Source organism: Bos indicus x Bos taurus, chromosome 24 (assembly GCF_003369695.1).
Source record: "Bos indicus x Bos taurus breed Angus x Brahman F1 hybrid chromosome 24, Bos_hybrid_MaternalHap_v2.0, whole genome shotgun sequence".
Classification (NCBI taxonomy): Eukaryota; Metazoa; Chordata; class Mammalia; order Artiodactyla; family Bovidae; genus Bos; species Bos indicus x Bos taurus.
Genome location: NC_040099.1, coordinates 4,302,379 through 4,317,802, shown reverse-complemented (window position 1 = coordinate 4,317,802; position 15,424 = coordinate 4,302,379). Strand labels below are relative to the sequence as shown.

The 15,424-nt window shown below is 37.2% G+C and overlaps 1 protein-coding gene across 1 annotated transcript in view; it reads left to right on the top strand.

Annotated features, from left to right (window-relative positions):
- The window catches only part of C24H18orf63 (chromosome 24 C18orf63 homolog), a 39,918-nt gene that overhangs the window by 11,241 nt on the left and 13,253 nt on the right, over positions 1 to 15,424 (top strand). The window contains exons 6-11 of the mRNA XM_027525521.1: positions 663 to 739; positions 3,251 to 3,360; positions 4,255 to 4,351; positions 4,531 to 4,616; positions 5,528 to 5,711; positions 11,566 to 12,564. Coding sequence (XP_027381322.1) covers positions 663 to 739; positions 3,251 to 3,360; positions 4,255 to 4,351; positions 4,531 to 4,616; positions 5,528 to 5,711; positions 11,566 to 12,564 — 1,553 coding nt within the window. The remainder of the gene's footprint in view (positions 1 to 662; positions 740 to 3,250; positions 3,361 to 4,254; positions 4,352 to 4,530; positions 4,617 to 5,527; positions 5,712 to 11,565; positions 12,565 to 15,424) is intronic.

The window sequence follows — 15,424 nt, the reverse complement described above, 5'->3', positions numbered from 1 at the left end:
TGTGGAGTCACTAAATCAGGTCCGATTCTTTGCGACCGCATGACTGCAGCACACCAGCCTTCCCTGTCCTTCACTATCTCCTGGAGTTTGCTCAGATTCATGTCCATTAGTCGATGATGCTATCTAACCATCTCATGCTCTGCAGCCCTCTTCTCTTTTTGCCTTCAATATTTTATAATTACGAGAAAGCAAGATAGATGCCTTGGGGCTCTGAAAGATTTGAAATATATCTGCCGTTATATTTGAGGACATTTGTTAGTAAGTCAAAAACATGGGATGGTACCTATTCTAATTTAAGAAGAGTCTTCATTTTTCACATATAATAAATGTCAGGCCTCTAGGAGGTGTCTGCTGAATTTTCCTCTCAATTGTGGGATGTCTCATTTTTCTCATTGTAACCGTGCCCTACACATTATACCCACATAAGTACTGTTCTGTGCGTTTGTCTTCTTTTATATGTCTCATCTGTAGACCATCAAATAATATAATATATTCACCATATAAGGTGACTATTTGAATGTTACCATGTGTGAAAAAAATCAATTCTTAACTGAATTTCTAATTGAATAAATTGAGTTGATTTCTTATGTTACTAAAATACTTAATTTGTTAGGTTGGAGTAATAATTCCAGAAAGTTCATGGTTAATAATTTTATTTTCAGTGTTAGATATCAATGTAACATCAACTCAAGTTTGTCTAAGCATAGAAGTTCACACAGTCAGACTGCCACCACCTCAGGTACCACATATTTTCATTTCTTAATATATAATTAATGTATTTTTATTACTATATAATTAATGTATTTATTATCATTACTGATATGCTAGGAGGTTTTAATTTTTAATAAGAGTGATGATAAATTTTTTATTATCAAAATCCATATTATTAAATACTTGACATACTGATATTGTCTTAAATCTGTTTACCAAAGAAAACATCATTCTGTCAGTTTAATACAGATCTACTTATGTTACTACTTTGCTCAAAAATCTTTTTAGGTAGCGTTCAAGACTCCACAATGCTGCCTTGCCTCAGCACCCGCTCTTTGCCTTTTCTTTCACCTCCAAATGTTAAAAGTGCTCTATCAGCTCATACTAAATATATTAATAATAAACCCACATTGGCATTACTATAGTTTTTTTCATCTTTTTTTTTTTACAGCTAACACTTTTTGCCTTCTTAGTAGAAGGATATGTCTTCTATTTTGCTTATTCTCATAGCACCCAGTATAGAAACTTTCACATTAACGGTAACTCAGTGAATGTTATTTTTCTTCTCCTGTGACAGTGGTTCTGAACAGAGAGGGGTGGAGGGTGAAATGAGTGATTTGTTCCCCGTGAGACATCTGTAAAGTCTGCAGAAAACTTGGCTGTCACTAGGTGGGAAGGTGTGTTGCTACTGGCGTTACGTGGATAGAGGCCAGGATGCCGCTGAATCTTCTAGAGCACACCGGAGCACCTCCACTCCCATCCCCACCAAGAGTTTTCCAGCCCAAATGATCAACAGTGGCCACACTGAGAAAGCCCAGGCACAGGACAGAAGACTCCTCTTTGCTTAGAGTGCCCCTTGATGTGCTATACACTCTGCTTGTTCTTCGGGGACCAGCTCAAATGCTGCTCCATTCGTCTCTCTATAATTTTTTGATTACTTGTTATGTTAAGGCAACAGACAAGTCAAAAATGAATAGGATCTCCATTCTGGCCCTCAAGAGTTATGTAAGCCACTAGGAAAGCTGACCTGAATATGTGTAGTTGGAGTTGCTGCTGAGTCCATCCTCTTACTGCTCGCTGCATGGCAGGCCAGTAGGTTGAAGCACGAGGTGTTTGGGCAAAGACCTGTCAGCAGCTGGAGAGCATGGTGGACTAGCGTTCCAAAGAACCGTCTTACCAAGTTCCAGCTCAGGTTGCTGTTATACTAAAGAGGGAGCGGGTGTGGCTAGTTGTTACAAACTCCTTGGTGCCCAAATCCTTTGTTCTTGCAGCTGTTGTCCATGTCGGTCAAGTCACAGTCTTCCTATAAACCTCCAGCAAGACAAAGTTTCCACAACTTTCTATCTCTATCTGAATGAAAAGTGTTACACCTTTCAAGGTCAGGCCTGGGAGACAGGGCTTGAGAATGGGCTATCGCATATATTTCAGGTTGGTTCTTCTCTGTCACAGAGACAGTGGCATAATGTGAATATCTTGTACTGACAAGGAACCTCCCTAAAGCTCGAAACCTGCTGTAATCTTTCACCCACTAAAACCTCCACACTGTCCCTCACCACATATATTCCTAGTATCTTCATTCATCTCAGAAACGCAATGGAAATTCAGAGCACAATTAGTCATTGAATGTGGAGGGAAAGGGTCTAGATCTAGGCCTGTAAGGTTTGTATTGGCAGAATGCAGAAAATCAGTGTGGGGGCAGTGCTTTAAGCCAGGGCCTTGTTACAATGCTGATGACTTGTCCAGGAATTGGAAAATTGGCTGGGTCAGCTGGAGTTCATTGAGAAGCAGCAGGCAGTAGAGTTAGAATGTTGTTTCCCCGAAGATGAATGAATAAGAGTGAGAGATGTGAAACGTTCTCTATGAACGCAGTGTCCTCCACCCTTTAATATTTTATTTTGCACCTCACTTGAGGCCTCTCCAACCTCTGCCTCGCTATAAGAAAATGGCCCACACTACCCAGAGTGAGGGCGCTGTAAGTGGCGAGTAGTTGCCAGACAGGGCACCTGAGGACACAGGAAACAGCACTCCAGATCCTGGAGAAGGGACATGAAAAGAGCACAGGGGCTGCTTCTGCCCCCTTGCCTCCAGAAGACCAGAGGAGGCATAACTCCCTAACACATCCTCCTCCACTTAAAAAAATGTGTTTAAAATTTAATTAAGAAGTTATTCTGACAATGTAAATATCTTCCTTTGGACAGAGATTCAACTCCCACTTAACATAATTAAAGAAACTGAAAGCCAGTTCAAATAAGTACAAAATAGGAGTTTGGCTTTGGACCATAAGAGGGAAAGTATGAAATACTCGATAAACTGTGTAGAGGAGAAACGGGCGCGCTGAAACACTGATTACCTTGTGTAAAGTGGTCATACGTGATTCAATAACAGGCTTTGAAACTGTTTCTTAACTGACGGTGTATGTGTGATAAATGTTTATTTCTTTTTTTTTTTTAAAGAAATCTGTGTTTTTAAATGTTTCCTTTTGTTTGCCAAATTCTTTGGCGGACTTACTTATGCATTAAATTCTTATTTCTATCAAAAGCTAAGAGAATTTGATATTTCTCAGAGTATTATAAAGAGTTTTGAGACTAACCAGAATGCTGTTATTGAGGAACAGTCCATTTTAAGCAACTGGTGCTACGTTTTGCCAAGGTGAGATTTCAGTTTGTCATATCTGGGGTGGGTTTGGGATATAGTAGTTTTCTCTTATTTTGCTTCAACATTGATATGTGCAAAGTATAAACCATTTTTGTAAATTTTGGAAACTGAATTATAACTCTAAAAAGATATTGAAACAATATTGTCATACTTGGAGAAGCCATCAAATTACTAAAATAATTTTATTATACATTTTATCTTTATTAGACCTCATTTTAAAACAGTAAAATTTATAGATATACAACTATATGTAACATCAATAGAACCTTATAAACATGTACATATAATTAATGATTCAATATCATTTGATATGAGCTAAGTTATAAGTTTATACTATTTTCAAGGGAAAAAATGACTTGTTATTAATATAAATATGACTATTAGCATGAAATTTTAACCAGATTAGAAGTTTAAGTAGTGGCATCTGCATTATGACTTGGTCACTGAAGCAGAGAAGAGGTGGATAGGGAACATAGATTTGCTTCCGATTCATTCAACTCTTAACAAACTTTCCCCTAAAGTCTAAAATTACCAGGCATACCTCTGTGTGGCAACACTGTATTTATTAGTCATTGTTCTGTGTTTGTAACTAGCATATTGTTTGCATCAGTTCAACTTTGTTTTTCCTAACATTTCTTTGTTAAGAATTTAATACAATGTTAATTTAGAACTGGGAGCAAATGAGTAGCTTATTACTTATATGTTGATAGTTGCTATAATTTTTGAATGCTTTCCAAATCACATAGTTGACTTAAACCAACCCAGGGATCAGAACCAGTTCTCTTACATCTCTTGCATTGGCAGGTGGTTTCTTCACACTAGTGCCACCTGGGAAGCTCCATGTCTAAGCACTGGCTCATAGTATTTTACCAACTGTATTTTTCGTAGCATGAAAATGGGACGACTGATAAGTATTCTTCACACCATACCCCCTGACTGTCCTTTTCACTCGTATGAAGATTTCCAGATGCACTGGGATGGCCTGGTAAGGAATAGAAATATATATTACATTCAGTTCAGTTCAGTTCAGTCGCTCAGTCGTGTCCAACTCTTTGCAACTCCATGAATCACAGCACGCAGTAGCTATTTAATTTTGCTTCTTGTAGTTTAACCTCAAGTTTAGCTTTCACTCAAGACAATTTCAACTTTGTTCTTAACTTTTAGTATGGTTATAAGCTTCCAGAAGACCTTGGAACTATTAAAATATACTGCTGCATCTACTTCAAAATGATAGGAGAAAGGCTCTTCACATATCCTTTACAGATGCTCTCTGCCCTCCCTAGGATCCAGGCATGTCTCCCAGTAGAAAGGAACAAAGAAATTGTATAGGATTCTCCTTAGCCAAGGGCTCCCTCCGGTGGCATATTGGACACCATTGAAAGGATGGAATTGAATGTCACTTAATGAAAATTTCTTTTTTGGAGAATAATTTCACAGGCAAAGTTTAGAGGATTTAAATTGCACTTAATGCACCTCATTGATTTGAGAAAATATTTTTCTTGGTGTTAATTTTAAAAATCTATACACAGAGCACAAGTGCTCAGGTGAAACTCTCCCATCTTAATTAATACTGGTTTCATCATTTTTGTGTCTTTGTATTCTGACCAGCTGGTCCCTAAAAGAAAGAGAGAGGAGCCTAGTGTTCTCTTTCTGTATTCTATATTTCCTAACCCAAATCTTAATATAAAGTTGAAGTTAACAGCTATCAATTATTCCCCTTCATTAGATGCCGAGACATTATTCCAAGTCTTCAGAATGTTTTATATCAGAAAAAGTTAACTGCTTTGCTCAAAGAACCACGTTCAGAGCTTGAATGCAATTCATATGTGGTGTTTCTCTGTGCTGAATTTTTACTGTTCTTGGAGATGCAACCTGTTTATTGTTTACTGTGAATATTTACGTTTACAATCTATGAAGATCATGTCTTTTTTATAAATCTTTTTTTGGATAGCGTAGTTTGCCAGTCTGTGGCAAGAGCCATATGGTAATAAGGGTACTACTGTGAGTTGTTTTTATTGTGAAAGTTAAAATTTAAAGTAGTTAGGATTTAGTTATTTGAACCTTTTCAGCAGTTACAATTTTCAGACCTTTTTACATCAGTTAAAAAAAATGCTGTCTCCTATCTGCAAAAAAAGTCCCATTGTTCTTTAACAATGCTCAGGTACCCTCTCAGTTGCGTCAGAAGCCAACCCATACAGTTCTTTCCAAGGGTAGATATGGAAGGTGTGCTGAGAAGTTTTCTTTCAGATTTAAAATCTAAGCTGCCCCATATATGTGGATTTCCCATAAAGATGACAACTAAACCGTGCTACTACACACAAGAACTAACCACACTGCATTTGCAGGTGAGTAGTTTTTCCTGTCCTACCAAATTCTCTAAGACATGCTCTGCACGTTATTCCTCGGATCTTTGCCGTCAGTGATGGACAGCCTAACCCACTGTGCTGGGTCCTTTCCCTCAGTTCGGTGTTTCCCTGCTGCTGTTTGTTTTTGTTGTACTGTCGTTCCTATTATTATTGCATTTACCTTGGTATCATGGTAGTTGTTGGTCTATTTCTTCTAATTAATGTAGCGTGACTTCCTAGAAGGCAGAGAACATATCCTAAGTTCCCGGTACTTAATACATGTTCATTACATGTTTTTTCAAAGAATAAATGATAAATGATAATTACAGGATAATTTGGAAACGTCTGCCTCATACAAATCCAAGTTTTCTTTGAAGTTCTGTCATTTAAAGTCCAATTGATGAGAAAGCCTTTGAATAATTGATAGAAATTGAATTAACTTGAGAAAATTTTTATTGTAAGATGACATGCCAAGTGAAATCTTATTTATGAAAAAAAAAATAAGTAGTGGTTTAAGCAGTACTGATGAAGAAAATAAGATGGCCTGTCTTCACACTCAATAGGATACAATTTCTTTGTCAAAAGGCAACAAAATCAAAAGGGAAGCTTTGGAAGAACAAATGGAAATTTAATTTAAATTTTTTAACAAGATCTTTCTTTTAAATGACAGATATAATATGTTTTCGTCAGAAGGAAAGACAAAGGTTTGAATAATTTGAGCAGTTTGAAATATAATATGGATTACTGGAATATTGCTGAGTCTCCTTTCTTGACTTACTAGCGCCTTGTTTTATTGTAGCCTCCACTGCTCAAATGACTTAGGCTTTCATGTATGTTGACTTGCTATGGCTCCAACAGTATGCCTCATGACATTTTTTGCTTTATGTTTTCAAGCCAGATCACATCATCTGTCACTAGCCAGCATGGGGGTCTGGTGTCCTTGGGTTAAGGGTCAACACCTCATATAAATGCTATAAAAACATGACAGGCAAGATATCAGGTACTATAGGCAAGGCCATTTCGCTGGGAGTGTGGGTAGAGAGTATCAATTGACTTCTTTTTGAACTTTATGCATCTTAAAATTTTGGCCAGACATAACATTTTAAAGAGTTTAGTTGTTGGCCAAGTCTAAATCTGAGGAATTTAGAAGATATGTCATTACATCATGCACTTTTTTCAAATATGTTTATATATTTATTGACTACCTAATATTTCCAGCCCATGTCTATTTTGGAAATGGTGAATGCAGACAATGTATTTGTGAAAATTTGCTTCTTAAATGTAAAATAACACTTATATAGAATTTCTGATCTTTATATTGCCTCTGACAATTGGAACATTGACAATAAGAATTTCTCCTACTCAGTTTTATTGAGCGCCTTCTGTATGCCTTCTCATTTAATTACCAAAATAGACCCTTGGGGTAAAAAATTGTTTTCTCAATTTTGCAGAAAGGGAAACTGAAGCTTACAGCATTCAAGTAATTTAGCCAAAGCCACACAGTTAAATACATTGCAAAATTAAAACTGAAACTTGAAGAATCAGATTCTTAGTTCTAAAATTGGAAAATTTAGATTTGTAGTTAAGAGCTCAGGCCCTGGAGACAGGCTGCCTGGGTTTCAACCCCTTATTACTTATATAATCTTGAAAGTGAAAGTGAAAGTTGCTCGGTCGTGTCCAACTCTTTGCGACCCCACGACCTATACAGTCCATGGAATTCTCTAGGCCAAAATACTTGAGTGGGTAGTCTTTCCCTTCTCCAAAGGATCCTCCCAGCCCAGGGGTCAAAGCCAGGTCTCCTGCATTGCAGGCGGATTCTTTATCAGCTGAGCCACAAGAGAAGCCCATGTATAATCTTGGACAAGTTATTTGATCTCTCTGTGCCTCTGTTCCCCCAGCTGTAAAATGGGGCACCACAGTAGTGGTAATGCTAGCGCTCATCACAAATTGGGCTCTCCAGGAAGCCTGCTCTGAGACAGAGTCCAGTGTGTGTGATGATTGTTGAGAACTACCCTTGGAATCAACAGCTATGGAAGGCAGGGAAGGAAGATTGGGTGAAGGGAGAAGTCAAAACCAAAGCAGGTACTAAAATGGCCAATCACGGTGGTTTTGCATTGGCCAAAGTAGCAGGCCTTTATACCGTCTTCCAATCTGTTGCTAGATTTGGGCGACCTCAAGACAGGCAAATTCTAGGGTGAGATGGGCGTCCATAACCGAGGCCGTCTCTGCAGGGGCTGACTGCCAAAGGAGGCTTGCTGATAGCACCCAGCAGCGAGGATCCCCCTTTCTGGAAGGAGCTCTATGCAGCACATCACCGTTTGCTTCCCAGCACCAGACTACACAGGGTTTTGTGGTTTTTATTTTTAGATTAGATAATCCTCCTTGGAACAGTTGCTTGTATTTAAGCCTTCAGTAAATGTTAATTTATGTTATTGCTACCACCTTGTTAGCTCTAAGAGTCATGCAGTAGTACTAAAAAAGAATAAATTTAAAAAATGAAAAATCAATAGATCAAACTGCTTGAAAAAACTCAACTGACTTAAAAAAGAGTTTCATAAATTAGCAGGAGTACCTAGCCCAATTAGCTTAAAAAAAAAATTATGAGAATTCTCCAAGATACATAAAAGTAATTACTATAGTATAATGAACTCTTGTATACCTACCATCTGGTTACTCCTTGACATATTTTTGGAGTGTGGGATAAACTGTAATATTTTACAACAAATCCAGGATATACTATTATTTAATTTATAGAGATTTTAGCATTAATATATGTCTTTTTCTGATGAGAGCTTTTTAAAAAATTATTTAACAGTAGTTCCCGTGTGTGTGTGTGTGTGTGCTTAGTTGCTCAGTCATGTCCGATTCTTTACAACCCCATGGACTCCTCTGTCATGGGATTCTCCAGGCAAGAATATGGAGTGGGTAGCCATTCCTTTCTCCAGGGGATCTTCCCCACCCAGGGATTGAAGCCGGGTCTCCTGCATTGCAGGCAGATTTATTACCATCTAAGCCTAGTTCATACTCTAATTCCCTATTTATCTCAAAGATTTATTTTAGAGGTTTTGTTTAAATCAGAATCCAGGAAAGGTCCACTTAATTTGGTTGTTATATTTTTTTAGATCTCTTTTATTATATAACATCCCAAACTGCTTTCCCTTTTATTTATGCCAGTTATTTGCTGGGGAAAATGGATTTTTTTACCCTGGAAAATGTTCCATATTTTGCATTTGAATGATGGTTTCCTTGTTGTCATGTCTTTTAAACTTAACACTTTCTTCCAAGACCCATATTTCCTACAAACCTCTAGCTAAGTCTGAGCTTAACTGAATCCTGGTTCGACTTTAATTAAAGAAACACTCAGGTGGTGCAAGGCACAGAACCAAATTTTAATAGATAAAGCACATTTGATGCATCATTTTGGTTAGTCTTCAAGCTGTATTAAAGATTTCCTTAATTCTAGGCCTCTATTAGATATCTATTTAAATATAGGTTAAAGCTTTTGGTTTCCCTCTGTAATTTTACATTAATGTACAAAGATATAAACTGTATACAGTTCTAGAAGTTAAAAGTCACCTAAGCCACAGTGACACCTGGCAGAATAGTGGTCATAATGTGGTAAAGCGTATGTTTTCTCTTAGGTTATTATTTCACAAAGCTTTGGTTTTTTGACCATTTATGTATTTTAAGTTCTGTGAATTATTTATGATTTCATCTGCTGTTTACATAAGCCCTTTTTGTAGCCTTTAAAATTTTTTTGAATATAAACCTAGAGGTTTCCCCCTTTGGGCTGTTTACTATATTTTAGAAATTGAAAGAATGCATAAATAATATATTGAAGGGCTAGGGGGCAAAAAAAAAGACCCTGGAAATTATTTCCATCAGAGGTATATTCCTGGAAAATATTCAAGTATATTTAAGTATATTCCTGAAGACAAAACTGGACGTGAATTTAAACGTTTCAGATACATATTCTAGATGAGTTTTATATCAGAATACAAGTAACCTATTCTTATATAAATCTGCCTAGATTGAGTTTTTCTTTTTGTATCCCAAGTAGTATGTATGCTGTTTAACAGTCATTACAGTTTATAAAAACAAAGAGTCTAAAAGTGTTCTTGGATTTTCTGTAATTGATTTCAACTTAATTCTTGAACCATATTTTCGTCAAACAAAATATTCACTCTAGGCAGTTTAAGATGATTTAGTCACTTCTGACAGAGCATCTTTTTGAGATAGAATTTTATGCAAATTTAGACATCATTCTCCCCGTGGTAGCATCTGTGTACAGAGGGAAGCCTCGTAGGGTGAGGTTGGTGGTGTGTGGTGAAGTGCATGTGGTATGTTTACCTAATATGATCCACACCCGGAAAGTGACTGTCCTAAGCTCTGTTTCCAGACATCTACAAAGCTGGTGAATGGACACTTGAACTTCTGCTAACTCTGCCACCAAAATTCCAAAGTCATCCATAAGTAAACCTTTCAGCAGAAACTACAGAAGTATGACTTTACCTCACTTCTCTCTTCCAAATATTGTATGAGTGCATCTGATTGGTTGATCTTAAATCACATCCTGAACCCTAGATGCAAAGGAGAAAATGTTCATTTTAGATTTCTAGGCTCTAGAACGGAGAAGGCAATGGCACCCCACTCCAGTACTCTTGCCTGGAAAATCCCAAGGGTGGAGGAACCTGGAAGGCTGCAGTCCATGGAGTCACTGAGGGTTGGACACGACTGAGCGACTTCACTTTCACTTTTCACTTTCATGCACTGGAGAAGGAAATGGCAACCCACTCCAGTGTTCTTGCCTGGAGAATCCCAGGGATGGGGGAGCCTGCAGGGCTGCTGTCTATGGGGTCGCACAGAGTCGGACACGACTGAAGTGACTTAGCAGCAGCAGCAGCAGGCTCTAGAAAGAGTGCTAAGAGAAGGAAACGGAGTTATTGTTTAAAGCCTCCAAAGTTCCTGTTTGGCATAAAGTTTTATAAATAGTAGTGATGATTATACAGCAGAAGTACAGTGGGGGGTATACTTAATGCCACTGAATTGTATGCTTAAAAATGGTTAACATGGTATATTTGATGTTCTATATATATATTTTTTACCACAGTTTGTTTAAGAAGACTATGAACACTTGTTTCTCCTTGATATATCTGACAAGTCAGTTTGACAAATATTTCCAAAACGCTTCCAAGTACCAGGCACTCTAGTAGGCAATGAAGAGACAAAATGATTAAGACAGTCACTGCCCTATAGTCAATATCGTACTTACTCTGAAAGGCCCAGTGTAAATGCCTCTTCCATTACTTTAATTTCTTTGAATAACGTGTTTTGTTAGTAACTGTGTGGAGGATTTAAGAATGTGAAGGCTGTAAGAAGAAGTAACACATGGTTTTCCTACCCTCAAAGAGTCTAGTATTTACTTAGGGAGAGTGAACATGCATACTAACAGACAAGAGCGCTACACTGTCCTCTTTTTTTGTGTGACAAATACTGACTGATAAATGATCTTTGGGAAGCTGAAAGGGAAAAAAATGGAGAGAAGAGAGATATTCTGAGGGAGAAGGACGCATGAGCACGTTTGAAACACAACGGGAGTAGCTAAGTGTATAGTTTTTACAGTTTAGAGCGCAACTTCATCTTAAAACATTATCTTGAATGGATAGTATCGAAAGTAGGATACAAATCATAAGAAACACACACATGTCCTCAGTAAGGCCTGTTTGCTTTTTGTTTTTCTTTAGCTGTTCTATACATTGTAGTGTTACTTTTTATTCTTATCTTGATGATATTTTATAAATTATTTATTTTCCTTTAAGGATAGTTTTACATTTTCTAATGTTTATCCTTTCAGGGAAACAAAGTCAAGCCGCCCAATCTAACTGCTCAAGCCAAGTCCTCTCCAGCTCACACCCCTTCCACAAGAGCCGCCCGGGCCCCGAGCTTCCCGCCGTGCTCAGCAGCTGCGGGCCACAAGGGGGCGCGCTCGGTCAGCCCGCCGAAGCCCTCGGGGTCCTCCGCTCTGCGCCTCCAGCCAGAGTCTGTTCTGAGCAGCAAGAAAGCGCCGTCTGACCAGGCCGCACAAGTACTGGAAGTACCCAAGCCCACCAGAGGAAATGCTCAAGACACAAACTTTAGCTCCCAACATAATATTGCCCCTAGATTCATACCAGTTTTCAAAAGTCGACCGCTACAGATGACCAAAAGTATCTTAGCACCTGAGAACCTGAGAAGAAAACGTGTTGATACAGAATCTAAGTTGTTTTCACTGAAATCTAGTGAGATCCAGGACGATAAACCAAATTTAGATCCAACTACTAAAAAAAGACCTAGTCATAGCATTCAGATGAAGGCTAAAAATCTGAATCTCAAGACTTGTAGATCTCTGCAAGAAAAAAACACTGAATCCTATGGAAATATGACAAAAAATCCCCTTTCTAGTGGAAAATCATTGATCACGAGTTTAAGTGAAAGTAAACAACTGTCTAATAGTTCAGTATTTCAGATGCCAACTAGCAATTTAGATGTACTAAAAAGTGCTGTTGGCTCCCAAGTGAATGGAAAAGAGAATTTGACAAGCAAATATATAACACAGGTTTTAGGGAAAAGCCATGAGTCACTAAAAGTAAAAAGACAACCACATATTTTTGAGTCAGACACAGATCCGGAAGATTCCCAACCGCTACAGCCGCAATCAGTTGACCAAACTAAAGAAGCTGATGTAACTGACCACCAATTAACAGTAAGCAGAACAGCCCCCAAGTCTAAGAAGTTATGTCAGGACTCTCTAAAAACGTCAAAGAAGCCTCACTCCAATACTGTCCTTTGTGGACAATCCCGTGCTAGGAAACAGGTAAAAAACCAAAATGCAATTTTAATCTGGGGCCACTCATCATGTGATACACTTTTAAACCCCCTAAATAAAGATTTAAATGACTTGCCAAAGATCTCTTAGAAACACACTGAGAATCAGAGTATCTAACACACCTGCAAGTATATACAATTAATTTATAATAAAATGTGATTCTTCAATCTGGTTACAGATACATCACTTGGACAAATCAAAACCCAAGAAGTCTCTCATTCCTAAAGCTTAGGACATGGATGTGAAAGAAGGAAATATCCACCAGGTAACTTCAGTAATATCTTCTGAGTCGTTTTTTATGACATTACCCAAATTGGAATCATCAAGATTAGGGGTCCCCAATCTCATGTACCAAAGGAACTACCTTTAATTCCTTGAAGCCTTAAAATCTAGGAAATAGTAAATGGTGGGGACAGTACAGCCCTTGACGAAGGACTGTGTGCAACAGCTGTGGTGTGTTGTAAGAGGGCCCTAAAGAGGGGTGAGGTAGAGGGGTCCCATCGCTGGCTCCCACCCACTGTGGGGTCTCAGCAGACTAAGAGGAGGGCGCTGCAGCAACTGACTGCCTAAAGATGTAGGATTTCACAGCTGCTAGAGCACCTACCTTTTGGACTCTCACCCAAGATAACAAACTTCAAATGATATTTCCAAAGTTAATCATTAAGTTCAAGTTTACTCCAAAGAATTTTACAGTGCTGGCTGGAGTTAAACATGAGATTTAGCTGAAAATGCTGAGTCCACAGCTCTGAAATCACAAAACCATGCATCTGGAAAAAGCATTTTATTTTGTCCTGCCATCTGGTTAATCTAAGAACAAACATATTACTAAAATATACACAAATACTTTTCTGCATAGAACTGCTGGAATATTTTCAATTCAAATTTACTATAAATGAACTAGAAAGCATTTTCTTATTTTCTCTTCCAAATGCTATTTCTCTCCATAATTAATAGAATTTTAGCCTGATTTGAATTAACCAAGAGATAATTAAGTCTATTTTCATTTATTTTATAATTTTATGTTTCATGTAGTGTTTGATGTCTTTCTTTAAACAACCAGTAGATGGTTGAGGAAAAATTTTTATTTCCATTGTTTAAGATAATGACATCTACTCTGGGTTTCATGTTGTTTTAGAAGTATAGCACTTTGCCACTTTGAATTTTTTTATTGTTTAGTCTCTAAGTCCTATCCACCTCTTGCGACTCCATGGTCTGTAGCCCTCCATGCTCTGTCCATGGGGATTTCCCAGACAGGAATACTGGAGTAGGTTGCCATTTCTTTCTCAAGGGGATCTTCCCAACACAGAGATCAAACCCACGTCTCAGGTTCTTTATCACTAGAGTCACCTGGGAAGCCCTCTTTGAATTACATAAGACCTAACACAATTTTTAACAATTAAATAATCATTCCATCAGCTAGGAAGAATAACATGATGAGAAAAATCATAGGATATTATAGAGAACAATATCCCCAAATATAAAATTAATATAATATATATGCCTGTAAAATTTTTGAATAATACAAAATAGGTTCAAGAAAAGGTAAAAAATAAAAATAAAAAACCACCTGCAATTCCTCTTTGCAGAGATAACCACTCTGAACAACGGATGGACATGCACACACTCCTGTGAACATGGAATCAGGCTCCATATGCTGCTGTGGAAACTCTTTTTTCACTTAACAGGCTTTTTCATCATTGGATAGGATTCCATTGCATGTGGATGTACTATATTTGACTGTTCCTAATGATTGATGTTTAAGTTGTTCCCAACCTTTCACTATAACAACGAGTTACATAATTAGTCTTAGTACAGATCTTTGCAAAATGTCCAGTTATACAGTAGCTTTTTTATTATTGAAACTTGGTTGGATTCATTATTTTTACTGTTAAAATTTTCAACCACAGAACATACAGATAATACTGTAAAAAACCTCTGAGTACCTATCACCCTGCTTCAAGAATTATTAATATTTTGCCACTCTGTTTCATCTATTTCTCACTGATAACACTTTTTTATTATACTAATTTAAAGCAAATTCAGCACATCATTTGGTTTTACCCAAAATATGTTTTCTCATACAGATAAAGCATAGAATATTTTTAAAGAAAAAAAAAGAATGTGTTTATATACATTACATTTTGAAGGTCTACCATATCTTTGTTGAGTCACTAAATTTCATTTTAGTTTAATAGGCAAACCAACAGGAAGGCCTCAATAAAAATAAAATAAATTTCACAGAAGAACTAGAGCCTTCAATCATATAATCAGGATACTGGAGGGTGATTTTATTCGTTCAGTCTTGAAATGATAAGACTGCAGTTGACCGTGTGGCCTCGTGTCCAGCAGTCCCATTCCATTCTGGGTTCCTGGCCAAGATGCAGAAGTATAAATACATCGAAACAAATGTCAACAACGACATTTGGTCTAATATTTAAAAAGAGGGAAACTGAAATGGAGCTTCTGTTCTAACAAGTATTATTCTGGCTTTCAAACATTTTAGATATTTAATTTACAAAATATGATATAATTGTTGTGGTAAGATATTTAAAGAAACCAAAAATCCTTATTGATGTTCCACTGAAATAATCCTTCATTAAAAAAGAGCAGCAGAGGGTCAAATATAAGTTGAGCTTAATTTTGTAGTGTGACTTACTGCTTTTACTACTTCCCTAAACCATTGCAATTAAAGGCAAAAGTGAACACAGATTTTATTTCAAAACTGTAAATATAAAAATAATATAATTAAAATTGTACCTTGTTAGTTTACTGTATACCTTTGCTGTAAACATTTCTATTGTCCAGAGTTATCTTTATAATTATTTTACCATTTTCTTAGGGAAGTGCA